This window comes from Chiloscyllium plagiosum, unplaced genomic scaffold (assembly GCF_037043375.1).
Source record: "Chiloscyllium plagiosum isolate Xiang-an unplaced genomic scaffold, Cpla_swu_hap1 HiC_scaffold_1, whole genome shotgun sequence".
Taxonomy (NCBI): Eukaryota; Metazoa; Chordata; class Chondrichthyes; order Orectolobiformes; family Hemiscylliidae; genus Chiloscyllium; species Chiloscyllium plagiosum.
The window spans coordinates 63,989,192-64,003,143 of record NW_028270139.1 but is presented as its reverse complement, the minus strand read 5'-3'; the positions used below and the strand labels follow the sequence as shown (position 1 = coordinate 64,003,143).

Below are 13,952 nucleotides of genomic sequence, written 5' to 3'. Positions count from 1 at the left end.
AAAAGAGACCTAAGGGGCAACTTTTCCACGCAGAGAGTGATATGTGTATGGAATGAGCTGCCAGAGGATGTGGAGGAGGCTGGTACAATTGCAACATTTAAGAGGCATTTGGATGGGTATATGAATAGGAAGGGTTTGGAGGGATATGGGCCGGGTACTGGTAGGTGGGACTAGATTGGGTTGGGATATTTGGTCGGTGTGGACAGGTTGGACCGAAGGGTCTGTTTCCATGCTGTACATCTCTAGGACTCTATAAGTGTCGGCATTTCTGTTGCAGAGGTCATTGCATTCTGTCCACAATGGTGACAGCCCACGTGCAGATGGCCATCGCATGACAGGGGTTCAGAGTACAGACTGTGGGCCAAAGGAGTTTTGCCTTCCCGGGGAAGTGCCCAGCAGTGCAAGTGCTAGGGGTGCTTGTTTGTCAGATCCAGAATCGGTGAGGTTTTGGTCGGGTGGAGGGCTGGACTGGGTGGTTCCGGAAACATGTTGCGTAGGTTGCAAATCCCAGAAAATAATTTTCAACACTAAACATAGATGAGATTCCTGACAGCTGTCATTGCACCACTTTACAGAGTCATGGACTGTAACTTGTGTTCCTGAAAATGAGTGGGCACTGCACCACCTACTGTTGGTATTCACAGCAAGCAGCCTTGAGAAAATGATGCAATCCATTATTAAGTAGGTAATAGTTGAACATTTTGAAAATCAAAACGTAAGTAAACAGTAGATGGTAGGAAGAAAGCACATGACGCATCCATTAGAGTTCTTCAAGGATTTAATGACCACTGTGGATAATGGGGCAGAAATAGAAGATAGTATTATTGCTACAGTCTGACGGGACCATAGGGCTGCTCTCTCATTAGGGAAGTGACTAGTTTAACCTGAGGGTGAACACGCCTCAGGTGAGAGGAGAGGTTGAGAATGGCAGTCCTTCATGGTAACCAGTCAGTGTAGGAATTGAAGCTACACTATTACCATCACTATGCTTTGCAAACTGGACATCCAGCCAATTGTCGATTGTTGGAAAAAGCCCACCCGGTTCACTGATGTCCTTTAGGGAAGGAAACTGCCATCCTTACCTGGTCTGGCCTACATGTGACTCCAGACCCACAGCAATGTGGTTGTCTCTTATTGCCCAGAGGGCAGTTTAGGGATGGGCCTAGCCAGTGATGCCGTCATCCCCTGAATGGATAAATTTTAAAAAACTGTTTGACTCGGTGATGGTGAGACCACGCCTAGAATCCTGTTTACTGGTTTGGTCTCCTTCTCTAAGGACGGATTTACCTACATAGGAGGCAGTTGAGAGAACATTCATTCGGTTGTGCTATGAGGAAAGGTTGAACAGTTTGGGCCTGTAGACATCTGATTTTTGAACAATGAGACATAATATTACTGAAAAATGTAAAAGATTCTAAGAGGGTTTGATCAGTTGGACACTGACTTTTTTAAAAAACTGATTATTGAATTCAAACATCGCCATCTGCCATGGGTTTTAACTCCCCCCCCCCCCACCCCCCAATCAGACAGCATCGTGAAGGCAGTGACATTACCACCACTCCCCTTTACAACCTCGCAGTATTGGAACCTCTGTTGGAGATCTGCATAACCTTTTAGGAATGGCATAAATGGTTAAAAATGGCTATTTGTATCAATTCGCCAAACATTTGATCACTCCCAAAAACACAGCAGAAAATCAAGACCCCGCCCTTGTGGAAATTCAGAGGTAGGGGGATGTTGGAGAATTGGGCAGGGAGATGAGAGCTAATAACATATACAAGACTAACAATTATAAAATTTACAACAAGATATGACTTCTCGATTTAAACTGCACAGATCAAATAACTTTGATATTCAATATATAGGTCAGTTAATTAGATTTTAACAAGGAAATTCTAATTGCCCACTAAGATATCGAATTCTTTGCACAACATGCAAAGAATGAGTTGCTATAATGCATAAAACCACAGGCTCCAGTCTAAGAGCGACCTGCGGTCAACGTTACACCCTGTATTATTTAACAACAGAACTACAAACAAATCCATGTTAGTGACGATTCATAACACCAGACTAAAATATCAACAGCATAAAGTTACTTCTGTATTCCCTGCTAAGAGGGATTATCTTTATTTTAGTAAGCATTAATAACGGAGAATCTAATTTCTCTCACAACTTTCTTTGATTAGCTTAAATATGCCTGAAAATGACAGTGACGGAAATCCCCTGGCCAGTTTCCACTAGTTACACTTTCCACTATTAACTGCGCCCAAACCACATGCACCTCCATCAAGTACGATCTTATCCTCTTTGCCTACCACTCCAATGCCAACACTTAATTTGAGTAGCACAGGTTTTTCTAGTCCTAAGATCTTTCTCTCAGTACCCACCAAGATCATGGTAGACCAGTCTGTGGCTCCATCTCCACTTTCTTGCCAGTTTCCCATAGCCCTGAAAATCCCTTGGCAATTGTAAACCTGCCTGACTCAGCCTTGACTATCTTCAACAACCCAGACCCCACTCAACTCTATGGAAGAGAACAAAGACAAATGACCTGAGGGACTAACGTCCTTATTTCACATTAGCTAAATGATGAGAGTTTGTAGAGCTCGAAGATGCTGTTGGATATGGGTGTCCTAGTGAATGAATCACAAAAGGATAATATGATTTGGAGATGCCAGTGTTGGACTGGGGTGTACAAAGTTAAAAATCACACAACACCAGGTTATAGTCCAACAGTTTAATTGGAAGCACACTAGCTTTCGGAGCGTCGCTCCTTCATCAGGTGGTAGTGGAGGGCTCAATCCTAACACCTTCAACATATTGTCTAGCTATCACCATTGTTAACAGCTAACCTGAGAATGCAACTTTTTTAAAAAAGGTTTTGTGATTTACACAAGACAGAAGTGAAACTATCACAGTATTCTAATAGTTGAAAGGCTTAACAGACATTCAATTTTTCAATGTATAATTTCAGTTACATCACACTGTAAATTTTGGCTATAAATTCTGTGTGTTAGGATTGAGCCCTCCACTACCACCTGATGAAGGACCATCGCTCCGAAAGCTAGTGTGCTTCCAATTAAACCTGTTGGACTATAACCTGGTGTTGTGTGATTTTTAACTAAAAAGGTTAATATGCAGCTACAGTAGGCAATTTGGAAAGCTGATAGAATATCAAAAGTAGGGAGGTTATACTTTAATTATGTAGAGCATTTGTGAGATCACATCCAGAGGATTGTGTACAGCATTGGTCTCTTTATTTAAGGAAGGACATTAATACATTGGAAACAGTTCAGAGAAGGTTTACTGAACTAATACTTGGAATTGATGTATGTCTTATGAGGAAAGCTTGGATAGGCTAGGCTTGTACCTGTTGGAAGACTAAGAGGTGACTGGATTGCGACATAGAAGACCCTGATGGGTCCTGACAGGCGTAATGATGTCTTCTAATGTAGAACTAGGGATAATTCTGTAAAAATAAGCTGTCCCGATTTAGGAGAGAGGAGATGAGGAGAATTTTTTCCTCCCAGGTTAGTGAGCCTTTGGCATACTGTTCCTGCTGCCTTTTCAGGAAGAGAAGCCTTTGAATATCTTCAGGGCAGGGGGAGATTAATTTTGAGAAGAAAGGGTGAAAGATTATTGTGGGTAAGCGATAACATGCAATAATTAGATTCGCTGTGATCTTACAGAATGGCAGAGCAGGTTTGAAGGGCCGTATAGCCTCCTCCTACTCCATATGCATTTCCATTTTATGTTGGAGACCTTTTAAGTCCCATAAGGGGAAACACCTCCCCTATATCCACCCTGTCCAGCCCTTCAGAATCTTCTATGTTTCATTAAGATCACCATCCATACTCTAAGCTCCAATAAATATAGACACAATGGTGTTTCAGAGGACAATTTCTTCTTTCCAGAAATCAGCCTAATAATCCTTCTCTGAACTGCTTTGAACATGCATACATTCTTCCTTATGGAAGGAGACAAGAACTGCTTAGCATTCGTCCAGGTATGGTCCTACCAATGGCCACACAATTGCAGTAGGGCTTCCTTACTTTTATACTGCAAGCCCCTTGCAATAACAGCCAGCATATGGTTGGCCTATTTGCTATACCTGCATATTACATTGAAATTCATTTACAAGGGCACCCAAATCCCTCTACACTACAGCATTCAACAATCTTCATACAGATACCACTCCACTTTTCTATCCATATCATCATTGGCTTGTAATCTTAAGGAAATGTACATACAGTCACAGAGCTAGACAGCTTGGAAACAGATTCTTCAGTTCAACTTATCCATACTGATCAGATATCCTAAATTATCCTAGTTTCATTTGCCACCATTTGGCCCATATCCCTTTAAACACTTTCTATGCATGCACCCATCAATATGGCTTTCAAACGTTGTAATAGTACCAGTCTCCATCACTTCCTCGAGCAACTCATTCCATACATGCACCACCCTCTGCATGAAAACATTGTCCCTTTTAAATCTTTCCCCTCTCACCTTAAACATATGTCCTCTAGTTCTGTACTGAACTCCCCTGGGAAGATGACTATGGCTATCCACTCTATTCATGCTCATGATTTTATAAACCTCTATAAAGGTCACCCCTCAGCCTCTGATGCTCCAGGGAAAACAGCCCTAGCCTATTCAGCCTCTCCATAAAGTTCAAACTCCCAACCCTGGCAACATCCTTGGAAATCTTTACTGAACTCATTTAAGTTTTGCAACATCATTCCTATAGCAGAGAGACAAGGACTGAATGCAGTACAGGTAGTTCTCTTAACACATCATAGTTGCACTCCTGCAAAACTTCATTTAATAGAAAATTGCTGACAGAAAAAGGGGGTCTATGAGAAAAGTGGGGTTGGGGCTGACCAGCAGAAAATATAATTCACAATCACTCAAAAATCTAACACAAAGTACAGCACAGCCTGAATGAAGGTTGAAATCATATTTATTAACAAAAGTACATTTAACACAATATATTTAAAAGATGTAAGAAAGCTGCTGTCTATACAGTATGCCTCATAGAAAGCTGTAGTGTCGGCAGCTGACATCAGCGTCCATGCAGAACGGCAGAGAGGCCGGTACTAACATCACGCGTGCACTGCCACCGGCGCATGCACAGAACGGCTCGAAGATTTCAGCACGCACATTGGCACATGAGCAGAATGCTGAAATCACGTTATTGCCAACAGAGGTAAGCATTCTCCAAAATACCACTCCCTAATTCTTCAGCAACATTATAGCCAAATCACGCTGCCGAAATGCATGTTACCCCAGAACTACCTGTATTCCAGAAATGGACTAACCAATGTCCTGTACAGCTGCAACGTGACTTCCTAACTCCTATACGCAGAGTACTGACTGATAAAGGCAAATATGCCAAACGCCTTCTTCACTATCTTATCTACCTGTGACTCCACTTTCAAGGAACTATGAACCTGCACTCCAAGGTCACTTTGTTCAGCAACACTCCCCAGAACCTTACCATTAAGTGCATAACTCCCGTCCCAATTCGCCTTTCCAAAATGCAACACCTCACATTTATCTAATACTTGTGGAGCAAACACAGGCATAAATATATTTGTAGCACTGTCATCTCATCAATTACAAAATTTAGCATTGAGTTGTGAATCAGTCTTTTAAGATGAGTTTCTGAGAAAGATTAAAGTCTCTCATCAACCTGGATTGTTCAATGTAAATGTAACTGCTTATTTTAACAATCTTGATGATAAATATTGAAAACTAGATTAATGGCAGGGCTAGCACAGTGTACCTTTGACCTGCTAGTTAGGTGCATCATGCCAGGTACCAAAATGGGATTCTATAGATGTTACAAAGCAAGGCTTGCACTGTCCAACAGTAATTTTGAACAATTCCTTTTGAAAAGTAGTCATGGAAAAGTCACCTATGAAGCTCAGCCAAGTATGCTGGTTTGGCTCAAGTTACAGGTCAGGGAACTGGTGCTGTACACTCCTCCCATTGCATGCCCACAGTTTGACCCTGTTTCTATGGCAGCATTCAGTGTAGGGACAGGCATAAATCAGCATACTTTTATACAGTATATCGCACCGTTTTGGAGTACTGAGGGATGAGAAGATCTGACGCACTTTATAATTCTATTGAAATTGAACTTCTGCTTTTAAAAAATAATAAAGCAGTATTGACAAACTCCACAGGCTGCACCCAAGTGATACTAAACAGCAGCAGCCAGAATCACATCCTGGTCTGGAACTGAGAGCTGAAAGTTGGGCCGGATCTTTTACACCGAGTAGTTTGGCAAGACAGTCGAGTAGAAACTGGAAACAGCCCTTTTCCACAAGACGATGCATTAACAAAGTTGTTGAACTATTCATTTTTGATAGCCTCATATTCCTATCTAAAAGTAGGAACATTGCTAGGGGAAAAAAAACCACACTTCGACACAGGCCTTCAACATTAACATTAAATCCTGCCAAGAGCAGCAGTACATAGCAAAATGCCGACTCAGGTTTCCTGTATTCAGCAAAGATGGAAGGAAGATTTGGAGTTTGGGCCAATATTTGTAGCAAAATCTTAAACTCTGGCCCAGAAAAATCCACAGAAAGGCATGCACGCTGGGATACAGCCAGTCAAATGTGGCGTCAGGACAGAGGGATGTGGGAAGAAAGTGTGACGAGAAGCTGACCTTTCATCGTCAACACACAGAGCAATTCCCAACCCCTTTCTTTTTTTTATATAAAGGTTATTGCTGTCACGAGGCCATAAAGAGGGCACGGAGTGAAGAGAAGAGCTTGCAATTTCCAAGCGCTGCCTGTCGACATACATAAAGCTGAGTAACATTCAGGCTTGGCTTGATAAATGGCAAATAATAGACAGCGCCCATCTCTCAAATCAGATAGCTTATCAAATTCACTTTAACATTCAATGGCATTATCATTGTTGAATGCATCACAATCAACTGAAACTGGACTGGACCAGCCACGAAGGTTTTTGCAAAGATCTGTAGATCAGGTTGTGGATGAGGTAGTTGGTTAGCTTGCGGAGCTGCTGGGTTATCATGCAGACATTTCGTTACCGTGCTGGGTCACAGCATCAGTGCAACTTCCGGGAAACGCTGTTCTTCTGGCCCACTTGGTTTTTATGTGGTCCAAGTAAGAAAGGTGAGAAACTTGGAAATCTGTGGTAAGTAACTCACTTCCTGATTGTCCAATGCCTGTCCACCATCTGCAAGGCTCAATTCACCCTACACTGGCTTGGATGAGTCTTGCCCACCAGAACTCAAAAGGATTAATACACCCCAAGACAAAGCAGTTCCTTTCATTAGTAACTCAGCAAAGGCAATTATAATGTGATTAGGCAAGAATTAGGATGCATAGAATGGGGTAGCAAAATGCAGGTGATGCAGACAAAGGAAATGTGGGGCTGGTTTAAGGAACAGATATTGCGTGTCCTTGATAAGTATGTCCCTGTCAGGCAGGGAGGAAGTGATAAGGTAAGAGAACCGTGGTTTACTACAGAAATTGAATCTCGTTGAGCAGAAGACAGCTTATGTGTTGAAGAGGCAAGATGGTTCAGATGAGGTGATGGAGAGTTACAGATGAGTTAGGAAGGATTAAAGAGAGTTAAGAAGAGCAAAGAGAGGACAGGAGCAGTCTTTAGCAAATAGAATAAAGGAGAACCCTAAAGCTTTCTATAGGTATGTGAGGAATAAAAGGATGACTAGGGTAGGAACAGGGCCAGTCAAAGACAGAAGTGGGAAGTTGAGTGTGGACCCTGTGGAGATTGGAGAGGGGCTAAACGAACATTTCTCATTTGTTTTCACTCAGGAAAAGGAGAAGATCGTACAGGAGAAGAATGAGATACAAGATATTCGACGAGAAAGGACCGAGGTTAGTTACGAACAGGTGTTAATCAATTTTAGAAGAAGTGAAAGTAGACAAGTCCCCCAGGCCGATGGGATTTATCCAAGGATTCTCTGGGAAGCTCGGGAGGAGATAGCAGAGTCTTTGGCTTTGATATGTGAGTCATCATTGTCTACAGGTTTAGTACCTGAGGACTGGAGGATTGCAAATGTTGCGCCCTTGTTCAAAAAGGGCAGTAGAGATGATCCAGGTAATTATAGACCAATGAGCCCTTCTTCTGTTGTAGGAAAGGTTTTGGAAAGGATTATAATAGATAAGATTTATAATCATCTAGCAAGCAACAATTTGATTTCAGATAGTCAACATGGTTTCATCAAGGGTAGGTCGTATCTCACAAACCTTATTGAGTTTTTTGAGAAGGTGATCAAGCATGTAGATGAGGGTAGGGTAGTTGACGTGGTATACATAGACTTCAGTAAAGCCTTTGATATGGTCCCACATGGTAGGCTGTTGGAGAAAATGCAGAGGCGTGGAATTGAGGGTGATTTAGCAGTTTGGATTAGAAAGTGGCTTTCTGAAAGAAAGCAGCGAGTGGTGGTTGATGGAAAATATTCAGCCTGGAGTCCGGTTACTAGTGGTGTGCCACAAGGATCTGTTTTGGGACCACTGCTGTTTGTCATTTTTATAAATGAGTTGACGCAAGCATAGGTGGATGGTTTGGAAATTTGCAGATGACACTAAAGTCGATGGAGTAGTGGACAGTTTGGAAGAATGTTACAGGTTGCAGGGGGACTTGGATAAACTGCAGAATTGGGCTGAGAGGTGCCAAATGGAGTTCAATGCAGCTAAATGTGAGGTGATGCACTTTGGCAAGAATAACAGGAAGGCAGAGTACTGGGTCAATGGAAAGATTCTTGGTAGTGTGGATGTGCAGAGGGATCCTGGAGTCCATGTACATAGATCCCTGCAAGTTGCCACCCAGGTTGATATTGCAGTTAACGAGGCATACGGTGTGTTAGGTTTCATTGGGAGAGATATTGAGTTCCGGACCCGCAATATCATGCTGAAACTATACAAAACGCTAGTGTGGCCTCACTTGGAATATTGCGTACAGTTCTGGTCGCCATATTTCGGGAAGGATGTGCAAGCATTGGAAAAGGTGCAGAGGAGATTTACCAGGGTGTTGCCTAGTCTGGAGCAAAGCTCTTATGAGGAATGGCTGAAAGACATCTGTTCTCATTGGAAAGACAAAGGCTAAGAGGGGATTTGATAGAGACATACAAGATGATCAGAGGATTAGATAGGGTAGACAGTGAAAGTCTTTTTCCTAGGATGATGACATCAGCTTGTATGAGAGGGCACAACTACAAATTGAGGGGTGATAGATTTAAGACAGATGTCAGAGGCAGATTCTTTACGCAGAGAGTGGCAAGGGCGTGGAATGCCCTACCTGCCAATGTAGTTAACTCAGCCACATTAGGGAGATTTAAACAATCCTTGGATAAGTGCATGGATGATGATGGGATAGTGTTGGGGAATGAGCTGAGAATAGTTCACAGGTCAGCGCAACATTTGAGGGCCGAATGGCCTGTTCTGCACTGTATTATTCTACGTTCTATGTTCTAATCTGATAAGCCTTAACTCCACTTTCCTGCCTTTTCCTCATATCCTTTAATTCCCTTTCTGATTGAAGATCTATGTCAGCCTTGAACAAGTTTGATGACACAGCCTCAACTGCTCTCTGTGGTAAAGAATTCCACAGATTCACTGCCCTCAGGGAAGAAATCCCTCCTCATCTCGGTCTTAAATGTGCAACCCTTTATTCTAAGATTATTCCCTCTGGTTCTTGACTCCATAGATGCAGAAACCTTGCCCCATCTACCCTGTCAAGTTTCCTAAGAATCCTGTTTGTTTCAATAAGGTAATCTCTCATTATTCTAAACTCTAATGAGCACAAGCCCAATGTACTCAGCCTCTCCACATTGGACAGTCCCTCCATACTCAGGATCAACCTGATGAACTTGCCTCCGGATGCTTGCTTTTGGTGATTCATGAGCGAGGACTTCCAAATCCTTCTGTGCTGTTGATTGCTGTGGTCTTACACTATTAAATAATATTCAGCTCCTCTATTCTTCCTGTCAAAGTGCATTAACTCACATATTTCCTCATTTTTTTCATCTGACAAGTTTTTGCCTACTTGTTTAATACGACTATATCCTGCTGTAGACTCTGAGCTTTCCCACCTATTTTCATGTCACCTGCAAACTTGGCTCATCCAATGCATTAATATATAATGTAAATAATTCTGGGCTGGGTATTGATCTCTGTAGCATGCCACACAAGGTACAGATTACCATTCTGAACATGTCCCTGACCTAACACTCCCTCTATTAGTTAGCCAATCCCCAAACCGTGTTAATATACGCCCTCTAATACCATAGGTTCCTGTCTCATTAAGTAGCCTAAGGTGTGGCACCTTATCAAACATCTTCTGAAAAAGGTATCAGAAGAGATTGATAAGTTAGTTAGGAAGCAATATGGACATGCTTTCCTTTATTATGGGATGGGCAGTAAATGCTGAACAAGCCTGCAACAAACACATCCAGTAAATGAATAAAACAAAAAAGTTAGCCAAACGAGCAAGGAAACTATGCTGGAACACAGCATATTGTTCTGGTCACTGCATCATAGGAAAGATGCGACTGCAGTGGAGGATGCAGAAGAGATTTGCAAGGATGTTGTAATATTGAAAATATTAGCAAAGCTTAAAGATTGATGGGCTTTGGTTGTTGTCATTGGAACAGGAGGAAGATGCAGGGTGAATATTGATAAGCATCACACAAGAGTCCAAGATCAAGAGTCATAGATTTAAAATAATTGGTAGGATGATTAAAGGGGAAATAAGGAAACTTTTCTTTTCCCCCCAAGAGGGAGGCAGGAATCTGGAACTCACTAACTTAAAAAGGTGGTAAAGGTAGAAACTCTCAGTACCTTTAAGAAGTGCTTGGAGGTCTATAGAAACAGATGCAAAAAGGTCAGGTTAAGCTGGATGTTTCTGTCATGGGTATGACAGGCTGAGCAGCCTCCTTCACTCATGCACATTTTTATTTCACTGATCTCTGAACTCCCCAATTAGAAAACCATCTCTTCAGCAAACTGGCATCTCTGGAATCTCTTTTCAGAGAAAAATAAAGGGGTTTCTCAAAACAATAGAAAATGCTGAAGACAAACTAGCTGAATGGGAGAGGGGAAAAAAACATTTTGGGTGGGCCCTACCTCATACACTGTCAAGATAAGAGAAACCCCATGTTGACCCCACCTTTTATTTTTTCCTTGTTGTGGGGAAGCACCTGCCCTCCAGTTTGCACTTCCACATAACAGCTACAACTGCGACTACAATTTCATCATGGGGTGAACCATCTGCATGAACCACATCCTATTGTGGCACTGCGATGAATTCATTCATTGTTACATACCATTGGTTCAGTCACACCTTAGAACATGGAACATAGAACAGTACAGCACAGGCCTTTTGGCTTCCTGATTCTAAACACTGCATTTGTAGTATTTACATTGCTTTAGATATTATTTTTTTAAAACTTCAACAGACTGAAAACACAACTGAGGATTGAATATATCAGTATTACCAACTTCACTCAGAAACTAAAAAGGTCTACTAAGAACGCCTGGCACAGCAGATTAATATATTTTTGCTTCAAATTTTATTTATTCATTTCTACCTACCACATATTATCTGGATACTCACTTGAGTAACTAACAGTGTGAAAATCTACATCAGGAGCCTCATTCAGCAAAGTTCTTGTTGCAAAACTTGCTGAGCAGAAAATTCACATGGTAAAGTGACAGCATGCTTACCATAGCAAAGCTTTTAACATGATCTGACATTTTCCCCCAGATTGATAGCACACTTAAAATCTGAAATTAAATTTGCCATTTACACACAAATACACAATAACTACTCTGGTTCCTACAGGAACAACGCGGAACATGCACTTCAGAGGTTGATGAATTCCCTGATACCTTTAGTGCATCTTTTGTAGTACAGCCTTAGGCGTCACATTTGACACAGGCTCTGTCCTTGCATATTCAGTTAGTTTGTGCCAGAATGATAAATTACGTGAGCCAAAACATGACATTTGGTGCAAATACATTTGTGTAGGAATTCAAAAATTAGCAAACTCGCTCCGTATTGCAAATTCATTTTTAATTAGACAAGGTTTCAACTTGGTTTTAATTTTCATCTACTCAGGCTGTAAAAGTTGTAAAACATCTTGGCCTTCTACTAAGCTCCTTAGTTTTCCAATTTTATAACAATGGTTACAAAGAAGGTTGGGAATTCCTTGTGATACATAGTCAAAACCTACCATGTTTTGAGCAGAATGCATTTCATCAGCACACCAATCAGGAAATGAGTTCTCTCATATAAGTGCAATTCTAACCGCTGGGTTTCAAGTCCCTGTTTCTGATATGAGAAAATGTACTTGCATCTGTAAAGGTTCTATTAAAGGGGTATTTTATTCCTCAGAGGAACAGAACATTCTCATTACTCAACCTGTACTTTCTCAGTAGCTTGGTACTCAAGAATAATCTGGAAAACTATGGAAGGTATCTCACTTGGCAAATGCTAATTCTCTGTTATACCAATGTACAGCTCATGCTAATATACTGTTCACTCATTAGTAAGGTCATCATAACCAATAAATGTGAAGAGAAAATGGGGACCTCTGGTCTTCTACTCTGTGGAGATGTGCATGCCAAAACAATTCACCAGTCTAAAACTGTGTATACTGGCATCAAAGAAAGCCAAAGACATTTTTTGAAAAAAAAAGTTTCTCTTTATTGAGTATGAAAACATGAAAATTGATGGACAGCAAATGTCCATTGAGTCTAACCCAAGTCACGGGGCTTGGATCATCATGACTGAGCACTTTGCCTTCTCTAAAGCCATATTATTTCTTAGAAAAGAACACAAGACCAATAAAGCAAAAGCGAAAAGTCTCTTTCAGACTTCCTAGAGCAATAAAAACCAGCCCACCTAATCATATTGCTAACACAAACTACTGTTATTTACTTACCTATGAAGTGATGGAATCTCAGTCCCAGAACCAGTCCAATTCCCAATTAAAGACATGTAGAGTGTCAACACATATCACACAAATCAGCAAAACATCTCAAAGACACCCTACCCTCTGGGAAAAGAAAATGACCGATGTATAGCGTTTTCCTACTTTGATGTTATTCAATTGCATGAACTCTGGCCTTCCCACCTCTTAAACTGAGCATAACCATCAAATGGACATGCAATCTAGCTTTTTCATTGTTTGGCTCTAGTAGGACATGTCTAAGTCTACAATATCAATAAGTGTGGCGTTGGAAGAGGCACAGCAGGACAGGCAGCATCTGAGTTGAAGTTTCGGGCATTAGTCCAATGAAGGGCTAATTGGCTGGAACATCAACTCTCCTGCTCTGCGGATGCTACCTGACCTGCTGTGCTTTTTCCAGTGCCACGCTTTTCAATTCTGACTCTCCAGCATCAGCAGTCCTCACTTTCTCCCACATCTACAATATTCCAAATAAAATAGATCTAGATTTTTAAACCTAAATGAATAACCAGATATGATTTGAAGTGAGAGAAGCTTACTTAGCACAGATTGTACACATTTCATTTCAAAAACTGCCAAGAACTGTGAATAAAGTGTACGCTTACCAAGATCAATAAGTATTGCATGCTGGTGAGATGTTAACTGCTTTAACAGTTCTTCGTATGGAGTATCCTTTGGTTGTTGTTTTATGGGTAAACGATATCTCAGCTGGTGTTGTTCAGCTAGAAGTTTCCATATTTCACCACGGTGTTGGCGGGGTACACCTGTAAAAAATTATTAAATATTTCATTACAAAAATGTTAAGTGCTTCAAATGATTTTGATTATTAAATCAGGACTTTGGTGCAATGCTGAGAATTCAAATCAGCAATACAATGTTGAATTAGGACGTCTCTTTACTGTTGGAACTATCATCCACACAACAGTGGGACTTAGCTTACTGTGTGTGTGTCGGAGGACTGGCCAGAGCATTG

General features: G+C 41.3%; 1 protein-coding gene across 5 annotated transcripts in view; it reads right to left on the bottom strand.

Moving 5' to 3' along the window:
• tbc1d1 (TBC1 (tre-2/USP6, BUB2, cdc16) domain family, member 1) overlaps nt 1-13,952 on the bottom strand; it is a 293,630-nt gene that overhangs the window by 27,071 nt on the left and 252,607 nt on the right. For all 5 annotated transcript variants that reach the window (XM_043693132.2, XM_043693142.2, XM_043693152.2 and 2 more), the window contains one exon: nt 13,585-13,743. In XM_043693132.2, the coding sequence (XP_043549067.1) occupies nt 13,585-13,743 (159 nt within the window). The remainder of the gene's footprint in view (nt 1-13,584; nt 13,744-13,952) is intronic.